Below are 26,006 nucleotides of genomic sequence, written 5' to 3' on the forward strand. Positions count from 1 at the left end.
TTTTGGACAGTAGAAGAAGGTCAGGATGGGGTCAGATTACAATTTTAGGATAGTTACTTTTAACACATACTATACTAATAACAAAGGGTATCTGCTTTCTAGGCTGAGTTTGAATGCATCAACAGAAAGAAAAAAGAGAAGAAAAAGAACTACAAAAACTCTGGGGTTGTGAGTGTGAAATTATGCCAGGTAAGCTTCCTATCCAACACTTTACAAAAACAAACTACCATGTTATATGTTACTTTGTTTATATGTTTTCATCAAAATGTATGGATAACACAATGACTTGGTTCATAAATGTTATTTTGCCATTCATGTATGAAAATGACTTGTTTTATAACAAAATACTGTATAGAACAGATTAAACATTTAAGTTTTGTATAAACTATATACTAAAGATTACACTACCCGTCAAAAGTTTGAGAGCACCTAGATTTTTAAAAGTTTGTATTGAAATATAAGCAGTTCAAGTCCTGTGAATAACCTGAAATTGTACAAAGGTAACGTAATTAGGGAACAAGGATTGGGTTCAAAACTTACAGCTGTTCTGCATCAATGGAAGTCAATTAATCCTTTAAAAATAACAGGAAAATATAGCTGCAAGCAGCGATGCGGGTTCCTCTGCAAAATGGCAAAATATTATAAAAATGTACATTGTAGAAGATCAAGAGTTGGACAACGAGAGCACAATTACTTAATGTTTGTCTAACAACAACAGGCTGAATGGAGATTCGAACTCAAGAGCATGAGGTTACAAGTCAGCCTCTCTATCCTCTCTGCCACACATCAACTGTCGAGCATTTGTGAATACAAAGGTGAAAAATTTGCTTTGGTCATCTTTGGGACAACATTTAAGCAGCTGTAATTCAGTAATTTTTTGACATTTCAAGGTGAAATTGTGCATGGTTCGTTCGTTCGTTCGTTATCTGCCGCTTGTCCGGGGTTCGGGTCGCGGGGGCAGCAACCTAAGCAGGGAGGCCCAGACTTCCCTCTCCCCGGCCACTTCCACCAGCTCTTCCTGGGGGACCCCGAGGCGATCCCAGGCCAGCCGAGAGACATAGTCCCTCCAGCGTGTCCTGGGTCTTCCCCGGGGCCTCTTCCCAGTGGGACGTGCCCAGAACACCTCACCAGAATGCTTTCGCTATTGCGCATGGTTCTTCAGAATAATGTCATCCTGCTTAACTAAACAGATAATGAAAATGATGACAGGCCCAGAGACTTTGGCTGGATTTGAACCTATGACCTTGCACTTTGGAGTACACTGTCTCAACCCATTGAGCTCATCTCAGTGTTGGCAAGTCCTTTGGTCAGTTACTGTATTAAAAAAGTAAGCTGTTTCTCCTGTGGAAAGCATTTTTAGATTCGGCCAAAGTTTAAACATCTGTAATTAAATCATATTTTGACATACCAAGGTGAAATTGTTTATGGTACTTCAGAGTGATTTACATAAATACACCCCTTTCAGCCATTTTGCATTGCATTTCTTATTCCATTTTACCCTATATCACCCTATAGAAAGACATGCATTCAACAAATCTATAACACATTTCAAGTCGATCGGATCTATGGTTCATGAGGAGAATGGTTTTGAAGGTTGTCCCAAATTTAGACAGTACAAGAAAATTCATAAGTCTGACGTTATGGGTACTTGAGGCTTTTTTGTTCTCCATGAGAAATAAGGCATGTCTAACAATTTTCAGGCATTTTGGAGTAATGGGGCGCAGGGGGAATCATGTAGACTTTGGGCGTGGCTTATAGCGCCACCTATGGGCATACGTGAACCATTGGTGTTCAGGGAGTAGTGAGTGACCTATTGTATCACTGGGCCAAATTTAAAAAAATCTGGCTGAGGACTTTTTGAGCTATTGAGCCATTTCATGGAGAAGAAGAAAAATAAGAATAAATATAGCTGCAAGCAGCGATGCGGGTTCCTCCGCAAAATGGCAAAATATTATAAACATGCACACTGCTGAAGATGGCGAGTTGGACAACAAGAGAGCAAAACTACTTAATGTTTGGCCAACAACAATAGGCTGAATAGGGATTTGAACTCATGAGCATAAGGTTACAAGTCAGTCTCTCTATCCTCTCTGCTACACACCAACTGTTGAGATTGTATGAATAGAAAGGGCAGAGTATAAGCTTTGGTCAGCTTTGGGACAAAGGTTAAGAAACGGTTGACATCTCAAGGTAAAATTGCATAAAATTGTGCATGGTACATCAGAATGATGTCACCTTGAAGCCAATAAGGTTTGAAAAACCATCAGTCAAAATTATATTTGATTTATTGACACAAAGATATCGAGGCAATGTGGACATTTACATTATACACCCCTTTCAGACATTTTGTATTGCATTTCTCATTCCATTTCACCCTATATAGACAGGGCCGGATTAACAATTTTCTGTGCCCTGGGCAACAAGCCCCCCCCCCCCCCCCCCCTGTTTGATGTGATGCTAGTTACGGATTTCAGAAATTAATGCGAGCGCGCGAAGCGCGCAAGCGAATCTTTTCGGCCTTTATTTGAGCGCAAAATAGTTTTTGGAGCTTTATGTAAAATTAAAACATTTTACAAGCCGTTTTTCAATTGGTAAAATCTTGTCAGACAGTAGGTAAGAAAGTAACAGCTAGCTGGCGTCAGTTATACTTGTAAAATGCATAGATAATGTTTAACAGTAAAATCTCAATCTAGCTTGCACCTAACTAAGTTAAAACATTTGAGTGTGCTAACATTAGCAATAACGTCAGCAAGTTTGAGGTGTATGCATAGGCTAACCATTAAATTAGCAGCACATTTACCGTATTTAACAATGATTAAACTTACCTGAAAGTGATGCACGGGCACCATCTCGCAGTCTCTTTCTTTCTTTTTTCCTTCCCCTGACTCCTGTTATCGTTTTAAGCCCATTTTAGAAAAGTTGACCTAGCCTACTGTCAAAGTTCGTCAGCCCACTGGGAAGTTGAGTGTGTAGCCTATTTGTTTTGTTTTGTTTGGGGGGGGGGCACCATCGTAACTTTTTGTGAGCATTTAAATACATCTTTTGTTCTGCCTGTTTTGTAATATACGTGTCTAATATTTCTATACTAAAATAATATCGGTATTATAAGTATTATAACTATGATGATTTTTCAGTTGGCTATTTTTTGGTGCCCCCTCAGGAGTTGGTGCCCTACGCACAGCGCGTAGTGAGCGTTATGGGAGCGGCGGCACTGGCTACTAGACCACACAAACACTGTTTTTGACGTGAAACAAATCACAAAAATAATCGGAGCATCTGGCTAAAAGCACAATTCCCACATCTCCTAAAGGCTGCCCTCCTCGACCTTTTTCGTGTAGACCTAACTGTAAAATGGTGAACTTATGAATTTGACGCGACCAAAACATGGCTGCTGCCTAAGCCTATATGCGGTCTCCCTGGCGCATAGGCTTATTACAAAGACTTTCACGCCCCAAATCAAAATTCTGAGCCGACAGGTCTGTGGGGAATTGCTTTTTCTCCTAAAGGCTGCCCTCCTCGACCTTTTTGATGAACAATTCGCCGAGATGCAAAATGACTCACTAATTAAAAACACAGAGGAAAAAAGCTAGAGCTACAGTAGCTACTGTACTTTTCGAGTTCGGTTTTCCGTCACTTCAGACTCACGATCTAAAGGTCTAAAAGTGCTAAAACCTTCACCATAAGAGTAGTGTACTTTCACAAACCCAATCATTGATTCTAGCTTAAAATGTGTAAAAAATAGGTTATTGCTGTACTGTCCAAATTTGGTACAACCTTCAAAACCCTTCTCCTCATGAACCATAGATCCAATCGACAGAGGAAAAAAGCTAGAGCTACAGTAGCTACTTTTCGAGTTCGGTTTTCCGTCACTTCAGACTCACGATCTAAAGGTCTAAAAGTGCTAAAACCTTCACCATAATTCAAGAGTAGTGTACTTTCACAAACCCAATCATTGATTCTAGCTTAAAATGTGTAAAAAATAGGTGATATGACTTACCGAACGTGGCTGCCTCCAACACTATCAGGCGATTCCAGTTGAAAACAACAATGGCCGCCGAAAAATAATTTATATTCGTAACGGCGAGCTGCGATTGGAAGCAAAATGAAACAGGAGCAAAAAAACGAGGGTGGGGGCTTGGTCAGCACACAATTTCCAGAAAGGATGTGTGTGCGTCTCGCCAAGCTCGCGCGTGTGTCAAGTAGGGTGACCACCTGTCTTGCTTTGCGCTGTATTGCACATCATTTTCAATATGGGACGTGCGGGACAAGGGGTGAAAATGCTCTGCGACACAACGCAAACGGGACAGGTGGTCACCCCAGTGTCAAGGGGCAGGATGAGTCTGAGAATTTGGAGCACGCGCGCTATGGAGCAATTCAATTGAATTCAATCATATATTGACATATCAAGGTGAAATTGGGTATGGTACTTCAGAATGATGTCATCTTGAAGGCACAAAGGTTTGAAAAACCATCAGTCAAAATTATATTTGATTTATTAACACAAAGATATTGTGGCCATGTGGACATTTACATAAATACACTTCTTTCAGCCATTTTGTATTGCATTCCTTATTCAATTTGACCCTATAGAAAGACATGTGTTCTACAAATCTGTAACAATTTTCAAGTCGATTAGATCTATGGTTCATGAGGAGAAGGGTTTTGAAGGTTGTACCAAATTTGGACAGTACAGCAAAATCTATCTAAATCTATCTACCCATAAGGCGGACCTTATGGGTTCTTGAGGCTTTTTTGTTCCCCATGAGAAATAAGGTATGTACACCAATTTTCAGGCATTTTGGAATAATGGGGCGCTGGGGAAATCACGTAGACTTTGGGCGTGGCTTATAGCGCCACCTATGGGCGTACATGGGCCATTAGCGGTCTGGGAGTAGTGAGTGACCTGTTGTATCATTGGGCCAAATTTGAAAAAATCGGGTCAAGGGCTTTTTGAGCTATTGAGCCATTTAACGGAGAAATATAATAATAATAGGAATACTAACAAAAACAATAGGTTCCCTCCTACCGGAGGAACCCTAATAATAATAAGAATACTAACAAAAACAATACGAAGGAGGAACCCTAACTATTCTCTACACCCTCTGAAGCATCATTTGGACAGTTTTATACTGCAGCAAGGGTTATTTAATGGCGACAAAAAGGCAATTAACAAAGGAAGACATTATACACAGAGCATTACACAGTGCATCCGGAAAGTTTTCACAGCGCTTCACTTTTTCCACGTTAGTTACAGCCTTATTCCCAAATGGAATAAAATATTATTTTCATCCATAATGATAATGGGATTTTTGTATTTATTTTTTATTTCAGCAAATCTTTAAAAAATGTAAAACGACAACAAAAATCACATGTATTAAAGTATTCACAGCCTTTGCCCTGACACTCAAAATTGAGCTCAGGTGCATCCTGTTTCCACTGATCTTCTTTGAGATGTTTGTCTGTAGACCTCCGAGACAGGAATGTATCGAGACACAGATCTGGGGAAGGATACAGAGAAAATTCTGCAGTATTGAAGGTCCCAATGTGGCCTCATCCATAAATGAAAGAAGTTTGGAACCACCAGGACTTAGTCAGGGAGGTGACAAAGTACCCGATGGTCACTCTGATAGAGCTCCAATGTTGCTCTGTGAAGAGAGGAAAAGGACAACCATCTCTGCAGAACTCCACTGTTCAGGCTTGTATGGTAAAGTGGGCAGACGGAAGACACTCCTCAGAAATACAATTCTCTGGTCTGATGAAGCAAAGATTGAACTCTTTGGCCAGAATGCCAAGCATCATGTCTGGAGGAAACCTCTCACCTGGCTAATACTATCCCTACAGTGAAGCATGGTGGAGGCAGCATCATGCTGTGGAGATGTTTTTCAAAGGCAGGAACTGGGAGACTAGTCAGGATCGAGGGCAAGATGAATGCAGCAATGTACAGAGACATCCTTGATGAAAACCTGGTCCAGAGCGCTCTTGAACTCAGACTGACCTCATCTTCCAACAGGACAACGACCCTGAGCACAAAGCCAAGATAACAGTGGAGTGGTTTTGGGACAACTCTATGAATGTCCTTGAGTGGCCCAGCCAGAGCCCAGACTTGAACCCAATTAAACATCTCTGGAGAGATCCGAAAATGGCTGTGCACCGACAATCCCCATCCAACCTGATGGAGTTTGAGAGGTCCTGCAAAGAAGAATGGGAGAAACTGACCAAAAATAGGTGTGCCAAGCTTTGTAGCATCATACTCAAAAAGACTTGAGGCTGTAATTGCTCCCAAGATGGCGCCAATGATGGTAGCCTCGGCCGGTCGGTGCGGTGAAAAACAGAGACTGTCTTTCATCTTCTGTTTTGTGCTTCACAAAGACATGGCTGTGTGATTTGATCCCAGACACGCGTTACAACTGGCAGGCTTTCAACTCGTGAGAGCGGATCGGGACACAGCACTCTCCTGCAAAACGAAAGGCGGTGGCATTGGCGATTTGGTCGCGGGTGCAGGGTGTTGGGATGAAATAATTTACATTTTCAAATTAATGTAAAAAACGATTAAATTATTTTTAGAACATTTTAAAGTGACGTTAGAGTTGTATGTTCTATTATGGTTTGTTTTACTCTTACATTTACATTTTTGAGATCTACTATGAATTTTTTTAATGTTTTTTGTAAGCAAAAAAAAAAACACCCTTTGCACCCCCAGTTTTAAAACCTAGAATCGCCTATGGTCAGTGGTATTTGTTTTTACACTAACAGTGGCTGGTGTGTAGTGTGTGTAGATGTGACAGTGATTCTGCAACATTGTTCTCCGGATCTGGATTTAAAACAAATAAACTGTAAACCTTTCTATTCACCAGGCAAGTTCGCGTCTCTCCTCTTGGTCGGAGTTTACATGCTGCCAGGTCCACAGGCCGTCGTTCAAGAGGCCCAACGCATGCTCACCGACCAGATTCTGAGTGTGGAGCGAGCAAATCCGGATTCCCTGGTTATTGTACTCTGCGACTTTAACAAAGGGCATCTCAGCCACCAACTCCCCAAATACAGACAATTCATCAAATGCCCTTCCAGAGAAGGGAACACTGGACCAGTGCTACACTACAGTCAGTAGAGCCTACAACGCCGTCCCCCGAGCAGCACTGGGACGCTCTGACCACGCTATGGTCCACCTGATTCCTGCATACAGGCAGAAACTAAAGCTCTGTAAACCTGCTGTGAAGACATCAAAACAGTGGACCAGTGAGGCTATGGAGGATCTGCGGGCGTGCTTGGACTGTACTGACTGAGATATGTTCACGACTGCTACCAATAGTCTGGATAAGCTGACAGAAGCTGTGACATCGTACATCAGCTTCTTTGAGGACTGCTGTATACCAACACGCACTAGGGTGAGCTACAACAATGACAAACCCTGGTTCACAGCAAAACTCAGAAGGTTGAGGTTGGAGAAGGAGGAAGCGTTTAGGATTGGGGAGACAGACTCAAGGAGTCGAAAAAACAGGTTTAGCAAGGCGGTGAGAGAGGCTAAACGACTGTACTCAGAGAAACTAAAACACCAGTTCTCGGTTAACGACCCTGTTTCAGTCTGGAGAGGGCTCAGGCAGATCACCAAGTACAAGCCCAGAGCCCCCCACACCATTAACGACTCTCGCCTGGCCAACGACCTGAACGAGTTCTACTGTCTATTTGAAAGACAATTGGACTGTCCTGAACAAAACCTACCCACCAAGAACCCCCCCATCTACGCAGAGATGACTCTCTCCATTCAGGAAAGAGAAGTTAACAGACTGTTCAAGAGGCAGAACCCCCGTAAAGCAGCTGGGCCAGACTCTGTCTCTCCAGCCACCCTCAAGCACTGTGCTGACCAGCTGTCTCCGGTGTTAACCAACATCTTCAACACCTCCCTGGATACATGCCATGTGCAAGCCTGTCTCAAGTCCTCCACCATCATCCCTGTGCCCCAAAAGCCAAGGCCAACAGGACTTAATGACTACAGACCCGTCGCCCGGCACACCTCAAAGCCATCACAGACCCTCTCCTCAGTTTGTCTGGACCCCCTGCAGTTTGTCTGTTGTCCAACAGGTCTCCAGCACCTGGACCCCCCGGCATCCTACGCCAGAATCCTGTTTGTGGACTTCAGCTCTGCCTTCAATATCATCTTCCCTGCACTGCTTCAGGACAACCTCTCCCAGCTGAACGTGCCTGACTCCACCTGAAGGTGGATCACTGACTGCCTGTCTGACAGGAAGCAGTGCGTTAAGCTGGGAACACACGTCTCTGACTCCCGGTCAATCAGCACCGGAACTCCTCAGGGCTGCGTCCTTTCCCCTCTGCTCTTTTCCATGTACACCAACAGCTGCACCTCCAGTCATCAGTCCGTCAAACTCCTGAAGTTTGCGGACAACACCACCTTTATTGGGCTCATCCCTGGTGGGGATGAGTCTAACTATAGGTGGGAAGCTGACAACCTGGTGACGTGATGTAGCCAGAACAACTTAGAGCTCAATGCTCTTAAGACAGTGGAGATGGTTGTGGACTTGAGGAAGAATACAGCCCCACTCACCCTCATCACCCTGTGTGACTCCCCAGTCAACAATGTGGAGTCCTTTGGCTTCCTGGGCACTATCCTCTCCCAGGAACTCAAGTGGGAACTGAACATCAGCTCCCTCACCAAGAAAGCACAACAGAGGATGTACTTCCTACGGCAGCTGAAGAAATTCAACCTGCCAAAGACAATGATGGTGCACTTCTACACAGCCATCCTTGAGTCCATCCTCACATCCTCCATCAGCATCTGGTACCCTGTTGCCAAGGACAAGAGCAGACTGCAGCGTATCATCCGCGCTGTTGAGAAGGTGATCGGCTGCAATCTGCCTACCCTCGAGGACCTGCACACCTCGGAGGATGAAGCGTGATGGTCAAGGGCCCTTTTATTGGATCCAGAGACTTTCACAGTGTATGGCACCCATAACCAAAACAGCTACCTCAGCATTTTGCAGAGCCATGTAATACCATCTGGTTTATGCCATGTTGGTCTGGGGTTCAGACCAAAACATAACTCAGATGTCAGATGTCAGAACTACCTTAGAAGAACCATAGTACATTGAGACATTTACCGGTGTATATTTCAGTAAACACTGTGAAAATGTTGGTGTTCCAAGTCTTTTGAGGATATCAAACAACATAACCAATTGTGCTCATTCAGTTCACTGTTATTCACACAGGTTGTGAAGGAGTATTCATTTCTGGACTACATCATGGGGGGCTGTCAAATTAACTTTACTGTGAGTTACTCAGCACTCATAATAACACCACCTATTCATAGATAAGGATAATGTAATAAATACCTTTTTACAGATGTTTGGAATCTCCTTGTTGCCTCACTATGTCATTGTGTAGGTGGGAATAGACTTCACAGGGTCCAATGGTGATCCCAAGACCCCACAGTCTCTGCACTACATCAGCCCTCAGGGCTACAATGAGTACTTGTCTGCCATATGGAGCGTTGGTCAGGTTATTCAAGACTACGACAGGTAACCACACTGAAGCACTTACTTCATTAGTTCAATTTAATTAGCTTGCGTCATTGATCTTTTGTAATTCACTAGATGTAAAAATTTTTTTTGTATGAGTCGTGTTACTAAACCTGAATCTTTAGCGTAACAGTACTGGACTCACTAGTACTGTTACAAGTCAAAAATAAGTTGCTCTAGCTAATTAACAGTTGACATTTACAGATCATTGTATTAGGGTAGTACAATTTTAACGAGAAAGTCATAGGTATTTGGGTGATTATAACAGGCACAATACCATACATGTTCTGTGTCTGTATGTATGTCTGCAGTGATAAGATGTTCCCTGCCTTTGGCTTTGGAGCCCAGATTCCACCTACCTGGCAGGTAAGATAATAACAGTATAAAGGTAGGATTGGTGTAAGCTGTGGTAGTTAAACTCATGTTTGTAGTTTTGTTCAACGTAAATAACATTATATTGTACATGTCTTACAGTGTTCCCATGAATTTCCTCTCAACTTCAACCCTGCAAATCCATTTTGCACAGGTATTTCCTCAATCAGGACAAGAGATGGAAATAATGGTGAAGTTGTTGCTCTTTTGGGGTAAGGGTGTGTGCAGGGCTCAAAGTATTCCGGCACCGTGCCGGATGTCCGGCGTGCGGCCATGAGGGGAAAAAAATTGGGAACTTGCATGCGGTTTAATATTTTCAAGTCAATTAATTTCACCTACCAATCATCTGAACAGAACGCAGCTATAACTAACGTTACAAGACTATAAGAAGCAGAGCAGGGCGGGTCCTGGCAACACAGTGTGAATGAGATCCATACATCACGTTAGTTTTGTTGGTGAAAGCATGGAGCGCAAATTCATGAAGCCTGGGGATGATGTCCTACCCATAGATAAAGGACTCAAAAATAAATGGCGCTGGTCGTGGATAGAAGGTAGAGACCGCAAGCCTTTTGGCAGTTGGTGCAAGAAACTGAGATCCTGGTGCTTGTTTCTGCACGTTTTGCTCGAGGAAGCTATTATATGCCAGCAGCGGTAAGAAAGTGCTTGCTCGTCATGAGTTAGACCCCGGTCATAGAGCCGCTGCCCATGCACTCAAACTTACCACGACGTTACCGGGAGCATCTGTTACAGCTGACACACCGTTGTCTATGACTGACCGTGTCTGCGACTTAGAAATACGTTTGTATTTATTGCGGAACATGACTTGTCATTCACAATTTCTTAGGCACTTGTCACCCTGTGTAGAAAACTAGCAGAAGACAAAAAAGCGTTTCTCTCCACCCCCCCCCCTTACTCCTTCACCACTAACGGAGCTAGCTGGAAAATCAAACTTTCCCGAATCCCGTGGGGAGGAGGGCCACAACATCATGGCCACCAACAAAACTCGGCTCTAACTTCTGGATATTCGGCAGCGCTGCCACAACAGACCGAATGGCTTCGCTCGCACCTTTCTCCGCCGCCATTACTGAACTACAACTCAAACTAGGGCGCGACATCAACGTCATCTTCAAAAATGTTGCTGTCAAAAAATGACAAATATACCGAAAGCCCAGACCTAGTACAGAAGCTAAATTAAAATTGAGCGGAAGTACGTGGGAGGGCAGAGCCAAGTTAGTGTGTTGTGTCTGTCCCTCTGACTCTGTGTGTGTGTGTGTGTGTGTGTGTGTGTCTGTGTGTGTGTGTGTGTGTGTGTGTGTGTGTGTGTGTAGGGATTGAGGGGGTGGTGGAGGCCTACAGGATGTGTCTGCCCCAGGTGAAGCTTTATGGTCCAACTAACTTCTCTCCAATAATCAACCATGTGGCTCGATTTGCTCTGCAGGCAGCTCAGCAGAAGACTGCCTCTGTGAGTAGCACACTAGCCACACTCTTTCAGAAATTGTCTAGCAGAGTAGGCAACAGAGAAATTGACAAAAATGATTATGGGACTATAAATTACTTTCTAAACAGAATATTCATTATAAAACTATTAGGCCCTTCACATCTCATTCTTTGTTTTCCTCTTCCTCCATAGCAATACTTTGTTCTTCTTATAATCACGGACGGCGTGATCACAGATCTAGATGAGACACGCAGTGCCATAGTAAACGCCTCCCGACTGCCTATGTCCATTATCATCATCGGTGTGGGTGGGGCAGATTTCAGTGCCATGGAGCTCTTGGATGGCGATGATGGGTGTCTGAAGTCGCAGACAGGGGAACCAGCCCTGAGAGATATTGTCCAGTTTGTTCCCTTCAGAAAGTTTCTGAACGTAAGTCATCTTTATATTGATTCTGCTGCTAAGCCTCTATTTGCTTCAAAAATATTTATAGAGGACATTTTTAACTATTCCCTTGTTTTACCAGTAAATAACCCTTTTGATTTAAATCCAGTCAGATTTGAGTTATTCTACTAGAATAGTTAAAAGTCAAAAGATTTTAGCAGTTGCACTGGGACTTATGATAAAATTTAAGAAACGCTGTTAATAGTTTATAATGGCATTTATTTTGTCTTAAAAAAATGCTTTTTCCAAAAACATGATCATGATAATAGCTGTTAAATGCATTATTTTGACTTTCATTGATAAAGCTAGCATGCAATAGGGTTTCATGGTCTCTTTCAAATGTAAGTGTTTTCTGCAAAAGTTATAATTTAAAATGTTATTCGTTTTTATCCGAATGCCAGCCCCAACATAGGCCAGTTATCTTCTGCCCTACGTGGATACTGTCCACCACCCGGCCTTGACTTTACAGTATCTGCCTTGTATATCCATTTCATTTCAGGCAACAAGGGAGGCTCTAGCCCAATGTGTACTGGCAGAGTTACCTCAACAAGTGGTCTCCTTCTGCAGTTTGCGCAAACTGCTGCCTGTCCATGAACCCACTCCTGCTCCTTAGAAATGTAGGGTTTTCCCTTTCTGAAATGCTCAACCTTCCCCCCCATTCTTTCCACCCTCAAAGCCCTTGCACACTGAGTGCGAAATTTTCTTATAAGTTTTTTCGCAATCGTCAGCCTCAACATTCGATGGCTCTGAATTGCCCAAAAACCTATGGATGCGAAAAACAGAAAATCGAACCCGATCCGAACTTTTTTTTGACGGACAAAAGATTCGAAGGCAGTGTGTAAGCGCGATTGACATAACGTGAAGTCGTATTTATTTTTTAACGTGCAAACATTTCGGACACGAATTTCGGACTCAGTGTGCAATGGCCTTTACTCTTTATTTCTTTCCTTTTAGGGCCTTAATTAGCCTGTATGACTATTGGAAATTGCTAAATGCTATTGGCGAAAATGGTAATAGATTAATAGAAGACCCGAGTCTTTGCAAAGTGCCTTGAAGTCAATGGAGGTGTGTTCATATTATTGGTAAAATAATGTCCTCATTTTGCAATGGTGTGTTATTCTGTCAGGTTATTGAACATCAACTGTATCAATCATCAAGGTATTTCATATGTATTGAACCAAGACCTGAGCTTGATAAAAATAACTATGATGGATGACAATGTCAACAACCTCTAGTTATGATAACTGATTGGGGAGTCAGTCAGATGGCTGAGCGGTTAGGGAACCGGGCTATTAATCAGAAGGTTGCCGGTTCGATTCCTGACCGTGCCAGATGACGTTGTGTCCTTGGGCAAGACAGTTCACCTTGCTTCGGGGGAATGTCCCTGTACTTACAGTAAGTCGCTCTGGATAAGAGCGTCTGCTAAATGACTAAATGTAATGATTAATTAATTGTACTTTGTGCCATTGTAGCCAATTCTATATGTAAATGCCACTGCTCTTTCGTCACATCGACATCTCACTCTGCCAGTCCCATGTCAACTTCACCTTTGTGGAAACCTTTGCTGAGTTTATGCAAATGTCCATTTAAATGGCACTCATTTTTAACTGCCTTTTGCGTTTGCCCTTTGCCAATTGTTTTAGTGCAACTGCATATATGGGCTCTTTCTGGTAATATTTTACCACGCACAGCATGAATCATACCACTGCTTGGCACAGCACATCAAAAATACAGTTGGGTGCTTCTTAATGCCCGTCAAAGGGGCATGCAATGCTACTGTTACTACAATCACCATAACATGCATTTTGTTGGTAGAGAGTTTAATCATATTTTACATCAAGGTTAGGGTTAGCCCTATAGTTTGCAGTAAGGTAGGAAAATCTACAGAACGCCGGCCATGAAAGAACTAAACTTTTCAAAGAGAGGACATTTAGGACGTCATGTTTGTGTTTCAGAATACACAAAAAATACCAACCAGTTGGAAATGCAGCAGATTGACCATGATGAGCATGATCTGAGCTTTTTGCACTCACATCCCAGTTCTCATCTCTGTGGTATGGACATTACCCAATGAGACATGAAAATTATACGTGTATAGCTAAAATACAACCTCTTCCATACCAGGAGGAAGACTGGAGTGAAACCATATGAATGTTTTCAGTCCTCTAGTGCAAATTCACACAGATGCAGATTTGTATTTCCAAGAAGAGCGGACAAATAGTAACTAGAGAGGGTAACATTTCTGGGGAAATTGTGTGGTGTTCTTGTGTCGGTTGCAGATGGGTCAGTTTTTTTACTGAAATTTTACAACTGATATTTCTGTATATTTTATCTAAAAATGCATACTTATTATTTATGAAGATTGCATAGATTTAAAAACATACATTTGTTGCTGCTCATTTACAATTCAAAATACTAAGATTGAAGTGTAGAATGAAATTGTCTTCTCATTTCACCTGCAAGAGGGAATGGTGATTATGAAGGCTGTGAAGGCTATATAGTAGCCTCACATAGTTGAAAAGTTGCATCAAAACAAAGAAATTGGGCAATCCTGTGTAAAAATGGTCCTAACCTCTATGGCTTAAACGTGCCTTAAGTTTTTCCCTTCTAGTGATATTTTCAAGCATTTAGCCTACTCATATTGCATTCATTCATTAATAAAGAACCCCCTTTGAAACAAGGAATATGGGCCACATCAGACCATAGGGGGCGCCACAGCCCAAATGTCCACTTTTCAAAGTGATGGCATTTCCACCCCATAACTCAAATTATTCGGAAACTTGGTGTACATGCCTCATTTGTCATGAGGAACAAAAAAGCCTTGAGGACCCATAATGTCCGCCATGATGGATTTTCCTGTACATTGATCATTTTTAGGGCTGTCAAGCGATTAAAATATTTATTTGCGATTAATCGCAATTATTTCATATGATTAATCGGGATTAATTGCAAAATTATTCAAGCTATTTAATCTGGAAAAATGTTACCCCAATAATAGTTTTTTAATGAAATAACATTAAAAGGGTGTAAACACTTCAAATAGGCCTAACTGGATGATAATGTCCATATAACAAGTTCAGATGGAACACAACTTAAATTGTGAGGGACTTTTTTTCACTTGAACTGCAAACTATATTGCTTTATTATAAACATCCACATAATTAGACTTTTTCTGTAATATAAAATACATTTAAGACATGTTGTCTCATAGCCTACTACGATATCCTGCTCCATAATATTCAAATCTCACTCAAACATACTTCAGATACTTAAGCAACCACAGATTGGCCTTAATATTGAACAATACAGTTTCTATTTTGTTCAACCCAGCCAGCTGCTCGCTTCTTTTGCGAGTGTTGTCTGCCATATATTACCGGAGCGAACGGTGCTGCTGCTACCGCTGTTGCTGCTAACGCTGCTGCTGCTGGTAGCTGTGTGCTTTGCTTGCATGTGATATTTTAGGCTTGAAGTACTCCGGTGATAACTAAACTCAGCCTGACAATCAGTACACACATCCTTAGTTTTGTCAACTGAGCCGTCTCGCAACTTTATGAAGAGGAATTTCCCATCTAAAATCCCTCTCTCCATCATTCAGCTACCGTCGGCAGTCGAAGTCATGTGACGACAGGTGATTCCCAGGGTCAAAAAGAAACCTGTGTTAACGGCACTATTTTTTTTATAGCGTTAAAACCCTTTCCTGCCGGACCATTCAAATATGGGAAATAAAATCCCCATGGTTCCCGCCTTAATATCTTTGCCGTCCAATCACCGATTTTATTTCTGAAAACTGCCAGATACTCATGACAACTTAAGCTCAGAGCACATATCATTGGTTAAGGGGTTACTGGGAGGGGGAAATAAATGTATCGTCAGCAACGGCAGCCATTGTTTTCCGAGGCGGAGCCAGACCGGATACCATGGGAGATTGCCTACAGTGTTAGATTTACAGCTTCGAATTGAAATCGGAGACGATATTATGAAAAAGGACAAGTTTCTTAATATGTGTTGTCAATATTGTCAATTAAAAGTCTAAACTTTTTACTTACGAAGAATTTGTTTGTGGGAGTGACGCGAGTTATGACGGTAGTAGCACTGTTTAGCCTCGATTTGAGCAGATTTCTAGAAAACTTGGAAAAACAACATTAACTAGCTAGATTATGTACACTGTAAGCTAAATGTACATGCCTTGTTTGGCCAATTCGGTCGATTGTGGAATAAACTCAAACGTTTTTTAGTTATCGAGGAGTATCCAGCCATAGCGCTAGCTACTTTTGGGGGAGGAGAATTCCGGTTTCCCCCATGTTTCCACTAGTCACTAGAATGGTCAGGGCCGGATTAACAATTTTCTGTGCCCTGGGCAACAAGGCTTAAGCCCCCCCCCCCCCCCCCCCCCCCCCTGTGTTTGATGTGATGCTAGTTACGGATGTCAAAAATCAATGCGAGCGTGCAAAGTTTTTTGAAAATAATTTTTGGGGCCTTTATTTGAGCGCAAAATAGTTTTTTGAGCTTCATGTAAAATAAACATTTTACAAGCCGTTTTTCAATTGGTAAAATCTTGTCAGACAGTAGGTAAGAAAGTAACAGCTAGCTGGCGTTAGTTACTTGTAAAATGCATAGATAATGTTTAACAGTAAAATCTCAATCTAGCTTGCACCTAACTAAGTTAAAACATATTTGAGTGTGCTAACATTAGCAATAACGTCAGCAAGTTTGAGGTGTATGCATAGGCTAACCATTAAATTAGCAGCACATTTCCCGTATTTAACAATGATTAAACATGGACTTACCTGAAAGTGATGCACGGGCACCATCTCGCAGTCTCTTTCTTTCTTTTTTCCTTCCCCTGACTCCTGTTATCATTTTAAGCCCATTTTAGAAAAGTTGACCTAGCCTACTGTCAAAGTTCGTCAGCCCACTGAGGGAAGGGCACCCACAGCGAGCTTGGGAAGTTGAGTGTGTAGCCTATTTGTTTTGTTTTGTTTTGGGGGGGTTCACCATCGTAACTTTTTGTGAGCATTTAAATAGGCTACATCTCTTGTTCTGCCTGTTTTGTAATATACGTGTCTAATATTTCTACACTAAAATAATATCGGTATTATAAGTATTATAACTATGATGATTTTTCAGTTGGCTATTTTTTGGTGCCCCCTCAGGAGTTGGTGTCCTACGCACAGCGCGTAGTGAGCGTTATGGGAGCGGCGGCACTGGCTACTAGACTACACAAACACTGTTTTTGACGTGATTTAACATAACATTTTGATCGAACGAGTTGTAATAAAGTACTCGCATTAAGGAAAGTTAGGACTGCGTTCATAAAGTGATATAACATTTTAGTTGACATTGTCCAGGGCCCCTTAGATGTCATGTGCCCCTGGGCAAGTGCCCAGTTGCCCTAATGGTTAATCCGGCCCTGAGAATGGTCATAACTTTTAATCAAAATTATATTTCTAATCTGTCTTCTGTTCTACATTGCCCACAGATTTGTGGATATTCCACCTGCTCAAAGTTTTCCTCCATATTGTAATTAAAGTGGTTAAAAATTAAGTTGTCTGATGAGGTATGGTGGATGGAGAAGTTTTTGTAAAAAAGGGTTGCCTGAAATCACCTTGATAAAATATGATTTTCCTTAACCCTTGTGTTATCTTCGGGTCATTCTGACCCATCAGTCATTGTGACCCACCGTCGTATTGCGACAAATTTACCTCATACAAAAACAAAGTGAAGCATTTTCTTTTAACTGTCGGGCTGTCTCAGACCCCCCACATTGGAATGGTTAAAAGAACATTATTTTTATTTGTTTTTGTATTGGGTAAAATTGGGTAAACACAACAATGGTTCGTTATGAACCTTTGGGTCATGTGACCCGAAGGCAGCACGAGGGTTAAGTAATCATATATTTATTCATATAATAAAAATCCCCTAGTTCTCCTCTTCAATATGGTATAAACAGTTAACCCTTGTGTTATCTTCGGGTCATTCTGACCCATCAGTCATTGTGACCCACCGTCGTATTGCGACAAATTTACCGCATACAAAGACAAAGTGAAGCATTTTCTTTTAACAGCTAGGCTGTCTCAGACCCCCCACATTGCAAAGGTTAAAAGAAAATTATTTTAATTTGTTTTTGTATTGGGTAAAATTGGGTAAACACAACGATGGTTCGTTATGAACCTTTGGGTCATGTGACCCGAAGGCAGCACGAGGGTTAAGGTGTATGATTTAACATGAAAATTCATAAAATATGAATATTAATATGAATAACATATTTCAACAGCATATGGAATGTTTGGAATGTTGGCTTAGGCAGGATGGGGTTAAAGTGAGATTGCGCTAACGCGTTATTATCACGTTAACTTTGACAGCCCTAATAATTTTAAATTTATGTATTTCAAAAATTTACTTGGGGAAAACAAATCTAATACAACATGGCTGAAAGGGGTTTACAGAACAGTTTATAGTCTTCTGGTCAATCCTCCGGTTGTAAAACATAGCAATGAGTGTTTATTTGAGCCCATCACAACACTCCTATCATCTGTTTAACGAGACTGTAAACCACTGAAAACAAGCAAGGTTTACCACAGTAGCTAGCTACTTGTAGTCTACGCATGGTAGTGTCGAGTTATCTTTAATGAAGTATATTTATTGTTCAGGTGGATCCCTTGCCTGTTGCGCAAAATTAATTTCAGTAACCTAAGCCAGGACACATCGCCACTGATGCTAGGCATGATTTGAAATTCCCTTCCATGACAAGTTATGGCACCCCAAACAACCTTTTTAAAGCACTACGAGTAAGCTATTCTTTACAGCAGCAACCCGGTCATCCCGTTGTCCCGTTTTTATAGGAAATGTAAATATCTTGATTGTGGACGTTTTCTTCCCAAATCTCAACGAATAGCCGAACACAACAACAGGATTGACAAAATTATCACAGTAACTTGCTCACTTATTATGCTTCTAAACGCCATCAAAACAATCATTCGCGTGTCTGAAACCGGAAGCTTTCAAGGGCCAAACTTAAAGATCCTGTAAAATGGAATTGAAAACAAGTTTTTAGTTCACCACACCACAGAAGAATAAATTAGAATAAAAAAAAAACAGACAATATGTTAAATTAGGCTTTGAAATCGTGAGAAAATCAGCACTCTTCTCTGCTTGAGACTGGGGGGGCGTGTCGCCTGAAGGAGCTGAATCTCCGCCCCTCGCTGCCTACCTACGACCCAGACAGGGCATGACATTAGCACCCGCCCACCCGCCAAATGCGGGTAGAATTTGTCTGTGGCGGGTAAAGCAGTCAGTCCTACTAGCCACTTTGGCGGGTGGAATTCTATATCTCTGTTTTTTTTTTGTAGCAGGGCCGCCAACTCTCGCATTTCAACCAATTCACACGCTCTCATGCCACTCATTGTATTTCTCACGCTGAGAAGGAAACGTCCAAGTAGTTCTGCTAACGTTGTAACCAGTAATGGACGAGGCGCAGATACACTGAGTGAAGCAACACTAAAGCTCACGACGCGCGAACACGGCACACCCGTGAAATCTCGTCTCGGGGCTGGGTTGGGTTGCGCAGCAAAATTTGGGTTGTTATATTTTTGTACATCGGCCTCTACTAGTCTTCTGTGTTGCCTTGTGCTGAGATCTAAACCCTGCATGGGTGGAGCCAGGTTCACTGTAACTGTGACAGCCCCAACAAATCTCACTCCAAGGTTTTTTGAAAAGTTTGCAACCCTGTTGTAGGCTAGTCTTCTCAAAACACATCTAAAATAATAAAATCATTGCAGGGTTCTCAAGCCTCACGCATTGACCGTGGAACACACACATTTCAACATTCATTCTCACTTTCACACATACACAAACATACAATATAAGATACACATTTGTTTGTAGGACATTTGGGAATAGGAATTGATTAGACAAAAATAATGAAGCTGTTTATAAATATTTAAGTTGACAAAGTTTGTGCTTTGTGGGTTTTTTCAGTTTAGTTCATATATTTTGTACATATACATTTTATGTAATCTTTATTTGGGTGTTGACAATGGTCATTTACATGTGAAAGGATTGTAAAACTAGTTATTCAAGTAAATTGTAGCAATCCGTAGTCAACTTTAATCAAATAAAACTTAATTTCCCAACAACAAAATTGTGGCTAATGAAATTACTGAGTGGCGAGTAACTTTGGAAAACCACTAGCCACAGTGGATGGTGAGCACACATTTTAATGTCAAGCGCTGGACCCAGATAATGGACGCTACGTCAATCCGAACAAAACAGTATAGAATTAGAATTTATTTGTTCAATGAGTGAAACATACAGATGCATATAAATGAATTGTTCCCCTGAGCTGTAACACAGGAGTAAAAATCAACACCAGAGACAGCAGACAGTGAGCTCTCCAACTACTTACATTTACATGTATGCATTTAGCAGACACTTTTATCCAAAGCGACTTCCAAGAGAGCTTTACAAAAGAGCATAGGTCACTGATCATAACAACGAGATAGCCCCAAACATTGCGAGCAGCCAAAACTTGAAGCATACATTGTGAAAAACCAAATAAGTGCCAAAGGAAAGAACCCCAAGAGCATGCAGTTAAACAAGTTACAATTGAACAACATGAAACTCCCCACAAGAGTGCAAGAGTGTACCTGTAGAAAAAACAATCAACAGTAAAATATTTCACAGCGAGTACAATAATTTGAAACCGTTACAACTAACCAACAAGAGCAACAAGTCTCTCAATACGAGTCATTGTGATCCTGGAGGAAACTAACATCAGGTCCAGCCAAGCATTCATAAGTGCCGTTGTAGTCCTGGAAAAAGTGCGTCTTGAGCCTTTTCTTGAAGGTGGGGAGACAGTCAGTATCCCTGATGGAGGTGGGGAGTTGATTCCACCATTGGGGGGGCAGACAGGAGAAGAGCTTGTGTTGGGACCGGGCGTTATTGAGCGGTGGGACCACCAGACGGTTGTCAGAAGAAGACCGTAGGTGGCGGGGGGGGGGGGGGGGGGGGTGTAAGGCTGGAGGAGAGACTTGATGTAGTCGGGTGCAGTCCCGTTCACCGCTCGGAAGGTCAGTACCAGAGTCTTGAATCTGATACGGGCCGTGATGGGAAGCCAGTGGAGGGAGATGAGGAGCGGGGTAACATGGGAGCGTCTGGGTAGATTGAAGACCAGGCGGGCCGTCGCGTTCTGAATCCTCTGGAGAGGGCGGGTTGCGCATGCTGGGAGACCGGCGAGCAGCGAGTTGCAGTAGTCCAACTTTGAGAGGACAAGTTCTTGGACTAACAGCTGGGTGGAATGCTCAGACAGGTATCTCCTGATCTTCCGGATGTTGTAGAGGGTGAATCTACATGACCGGGAGACCGCAGAAATGTGGGCTGTGAGGGAGAGCTTGTCATCCATGGTCACCCCGAGGTTCCTGGGAGAGGATGAAGGGGTCACCGTCGCCAATCCCAGGGTGCTTGAGAGATCGTGGGAGATGGAGGGTTTGGCCGGGATGATGAGGAGTTCTGTTTTGGCGATGTTCAGCTGGAGGTGGTGCTCGGTCATCCAGGCAGAGATGTCTGTGAGGCAGGCCTCGATCCTAGCTGAGATCCCCGGATCAGTCGGGGGGAACGACAGGTACAGCTGCATGTCGTCAGCATAGCAGTGGTAGGAGAAGCCATGGGAGGTGATGATTGGTCCAAGCGAGGTGGTGTAGAGGGAGAAGATGAGGGGTCCAAGGACGAAGCCCTGTGGGACACCAGTGGAGAGCTGGCGGGGGCCTAACACTTAGCCTCCCCAGGAGACCTGGTAGGATCTTCCCGACAGATAGGATGAGATCCACTGAAGTGCCGTGCCAGTGATGCCCATCTCAGAAAGTCTGGCCAGCAGGATTTTATGGTTAACCGTATCAAACGCTGCAGAAAGGTCCAGCAGAATGATGACGGATGACCTCGAAGCCGCTCTGGCAGACTGGAGGGCAGTGGTGACTGACAGGAGGGCAGTTTCTGTGGAGTGGCCAGTCTTGAAGCCCGATTGGTTGGGGTCAAGCAGGTTGTTCTGAGAGTGGAAGTTTGACAGTTGGTTAGATACAGCGCGTTCAATTGTTTTTGAAAAGAAGGGTAGTAGTGATACCGGTCTGTAGTTCTGGAGGACGGCTGGGTTAAGGGAGGGTTTTTTGAGTAGAAGGCTAACTCTGGCCTGTTTGAAGGCAGAGGGGAAAGTGCCGGAAGTAAGAGAAGAGTTAAGGACATGGAGAAGAAAAGTTATGATGGAGGGAGAGATGGTTTGAAAGAGAGGGGAGGGGACTGGATCAAGGGGACAGGAGGTGGGGCGATGAGAGAGAATGAGGTCAGAGATCTCTGCCTCGGACAGGGGAGAGAAAGAGTTTAGACATTTAGTTGGGTCAGTCATAGAGGGTGAGAGGGTAGGAAAGGTGGGTTCAGGGAACCGACTGCTAATGTCAGCAACTTTTTTCTCAAAGAAGGAGAAGTCGTCTGCTGTCAGGGTGGAGGGGGAGGGTGGGGGAGGTGGGTTAACCCTTGTGCTGCCTTCGGGTCACATGACCCAAAGGTTCATAATGAACCATCATTGTGTTTACCCAATTTTACCCAATACAAAAACAAATTAAAATAATTTTCTTTTAACCTTTGCAATGTGGGGGGTCTGAGACAGCCCAACGGTTAAAAGAAAATGCTTCACTTTGTTTTTGTATGCGGTAAAGTTGTCGCAATACGATGGTGGGTCACAATGACTGATGGGTCAGAATGACCCGAAGATAACACAAGGGTTAAGAAGGGTGGAGAAGGTAGAGAAAAGTTTGTGAGGGTTTGAGGCAGAGTTAATTTTGTTCAGGAAGTAGTGGGTTTTAGCATCAGTTAGGGTCAGAGAAGGATTTGAGGAGGGAGTGATACTTATCGAGGTCCAGACCGTCTTTGGACTTTCGCCATCTCCTCTCAGCTGCCCGAAGGATGGACCGTTCTTCACGAATCACATCCGTGAGCCACGGGCAGGAGGGAGAAGATCGCGCAGGCTTGGTTGACAGGGGGCAGAGAGTGTCGAGTGATGCAGTTAGTGTGGATAACAGGGTGTTGGTGGCAGTGTCAGTGGGGTGGCACATAAACTCGTCAATGGGAGGGAGGGAGGATGTTACAATGGAGGGGGATAGGGAGCGGAGGTTGCGGCGGAAAGTTACGAGGGGAGGGGAGGTAGGAGGATTTGGAGGGAGAGAGACAGAGATTGGATGAAGGAGTGATCAGAAATGTATAGTCGGGTTACAGAGGTTAAGTCAGCGATACAGTTACGTGTCAGGATGAGATCGAGCTGTTTTCCTGCCTTGTGGGTCGCAGGTGTGTTCAGCAGCTTCAGGTCGAAGGAAGTCAGAAGAGACTTGAAGTCGACAGCCTGCGTTCCTTGGAGGTGGATGTTGAAGTCCCCAAGGAGTATCAGCGGTGTTCCATCATCCAGAAGGACGCTGAGGAGCATGTCCAGCTCCTCCACAAAGTCGGCTAGCGGCCCTGGTGGGCGGTAGAGGATAACTAAAAATACTTTGATAGGATCAGTTAGCATCACATAATGGTGTTCAAATGATTTGGCAGTAACAGAGAGTGGAGTGGATGTGTATTTAATATGTGGGGAAAGAAGAAAACCTGTCCCACCACCTCGCCCGGTTGAGTGGGGTGAGTGAGAGAATGAGTGGTTGACGGAGAGAGCAGCTGGAGTTGCAGTGTTCTCTGGGCGGATCCATGTCTCTGTCAGCGCAAGGGCGTGAAGAGAAGCATGGGATGCAAACGCCGGGATGAAGTCTGCTTTGTTCACAGCAGACTGGCAGTTCCAGAGCCCAATAGAAAGAGAGTGGGCAGGTGGAGAAGATCTGGATAGGTAGCTAAGATTAGAAGTGGACCGTATATACTTTGTGACATATCTACGTCTACGTCTGCGAGTGGTGTAATGAGCGGGAATGCTGAAGAAACACATGCTAGCTATGAATATGTTCTAAGTAGAATAGAATACAAATAGGGTGATACTTATCAGAAGAGGGGATCCGCCTCGTCGGCCATCCCCAGGACTCCGGACTCCCGCAGGTAGACTCCCTGTCTTTGTTCGACCGAGTCGTCATGCACTGAGGCTGCCAGACGAGGCTGCTTCTGCAGTGCTAGCCGCCTTAAATATGCTAAAGGCGCAGCTGACAATGGCCCTAATTATGTAAACAAAGCCAGGGTGTTATAGTCTACCTCCCGTAAGAGGGGGACCCGACACCCCACAGCCCAAGAACCCCCAGATGTGTGTGTGTGCAAAACACCAATAACAATGCCAAACAGCAACCACGGTCAAACAGGGCTTTATTCGCCTCAGTAAGCAAACATTACTACGCGGTGGTATGTTTGGGGAAAGGGGCTGGACGGTACCAAAGCAAAGAAACAAACACAAAGTACCCACCCCTAACCTGTCCTAATCTACCACACACAAAACAGAACTAACCTGGCACACTAATCAGGTGCCCTAACCAAAGTACAAGGGGGGTCCGCCCAGAACTAGCCTAGTGTGTATAGACAGACCTTTTCCCTACGGGTGATGTATGCCCGCGGGCGGCTCTAGCCTACACACTCCCCAAGTGCGTCCCCTTCCCCCAGGGAAAACAAACCTGGCCAAACACAGAAACAGTAATGCTCACCAAAACACAAACACACGGACCACAACACAGAGTGGATGCCTACTCTGTACCAAGAGAAGACCCCAAAACACAGAACAAACACAATTTATACAGGAGGGCATGATGGGATGATTGCTGATTGGACCCAGGTGAACGGCATCACGGAAGGGAGGGAGGCATGGATGAGCGGAAAACCAGGGGCGAACCAGCACCACCTGCGGAACACACAGAACAGAACACACACAGGAACACAACACAGAGAACACCAACACGCTCAAGGCACACTGAAACAGACAGATAGGGGGGGACGTAACACAGGGTCTCACTCGGCGGCAAGTACCCTGAAACTCGGTCTCTAGCACGCTACCTATTGACCAATTTAGCTGCTATACCCTTACCCTCTGTCCTTGAGACAACGTTTTAGCTCAACACAAATGAATGAAACAAACTCTGGTTACTTACAGTCAAGATGGCAGTCACGAAGTACACTCAGTAAGACACTATTCGCTCTGAATCTGATTACAGAAGTCAGGGCTGATTTAACCAAATTCTACAATGGCCCTAATTATGTAAACAAAGCCAGGGTCTCACTCGGCGGAAAGTACCCTGAAACTCGGTCTCTAGCACGCTACCTATTGACCAATTTAGCTGATATACCCTTACCCTCTGTCCTTGAGACAAAGTTTTAGCTCAACACAAATGAATGAAACAAACTCTGGTTACTTACAGTCAAGATGGCAGTCACGAAGTACACTCAGTAAGACACTCTTCGCTCTGAATCTGATTACAGAAGTCAGGGCTGATTTAACCAAATTCTACAATGGCCCTAATTATGTAAACAAAGCCAGGGTCTCACTCGGCGGCAAGTACCCTTAAACTCGGTCTCTACCACGCTACCTATTGACCAATTTAGCTGCTATACCCTTACCCTCTGTCCTTGAAACAAAGTTTTAGCTCAACACAAATGAATGAAACAAACTCTGGTTACTTACAGTAAAGATGGCAGTCACTTCTAGCACATTAGCTACCATTTCACCAAAATACCATCATTCTACACCGAGTAGCCTAATTTCAAGTTAGCGGTTTGCACTAACTCATAGCAGAGATACCTCTGGAAAAGTTATCTAGTATAATTATAACAAGCACACAGAACTGAGTGATGAACTGCTGGCGGCGGTGGAAGGTCCAGGTGCGACCGGAGGAGGAACGGCCGGGAGTGCAATGCTCGGTAACCCTTACAAAAAAGAAGTATATTAAAGTATACTATAAGTATACTAAAATATGGATAGTACACTTTAAGTTCACTTTTAATATACTTTTAAGAAGTATACTTAGAAAATAGTTCACTTTTGATATACTTTTAAGTATACTTAGAAAATAGTTCACTTTTGATATGCTTAGAAACAGAAAATGGTATACATTTCTTCTGGAGTAGGATGTACGTTTTCTATTATTACACAGCAAAAACCGTCAAAATAATTTAAAAGTACAATACAGGTTACATTTTTTAGATCCATCTCATTCTAATTATTCATGTCTACGAAAGTCTATTATGCATTGCACATTGAATCTTTTTTGTTATTGAAGCTGCAACCT

At 43.3% G+C, this 26,006-nt stretch overlaps 1 protein-coding gene across 6 annotated transcripts in view; it reads left to right on the plus strand.

Moving 5' to 3' along the window:
* Nucleotides 1–26,006, plus strand: part of cpne3 (copine III) — a 62,030-nt gene that overhangs the window by 28,821 nt on the left and 7,203 nt on the right. For 4 of the 6 annotated variants that reach the window (XM_062480282.1, XM_062480286.1, XM_062480287.1 and 1 more), the window contains 7 exons: nt 103–189; nt 9,219–9,278; nt 9,394–9,527; nt 9,839–9,893; nt 10,002–10,053; nt 11,228–11,361; nt 11,530–11,766. In XM_062480282.1, the coding sequence (XP_062336266.1) occupies nt 103–189; nt 9,219–9,278; nt 9,394–9,527; nt 9,839–9,893; nt 10,002–10,053; nt 11,228–11,361; nt 11,530–11,766 (759 nt within the window). Of the gene's footprint in view, nt 1–102; nt 190–9,218; nt 9,279–9,393; nt 9,528–9,838; nt 9,894–10,001; nt 10,054–11,227; nt 11,362–11,529; nt 11,767–12,277; nt 12,396–26,006 lie in introns of all 6 variants that reach the window. The other 2 variants (XM_062480284.1, XM_062480285.1) reach the window with 1 other exon arrangement.

Source organism: Osmerus eperlanus, chromosome 15, assembly GCF_963692335.1.
Source record: "Osmerus eperlanus chromosome 15, fOsmEpe2.1, whole genome shotgun sequence".
Lineage (NCBI taxonomy): Eukaryota > Metazoa > Chordata > Actinopteri > Osmeriformes > Osmeridae > Osmerus > Osmerus eperlanus.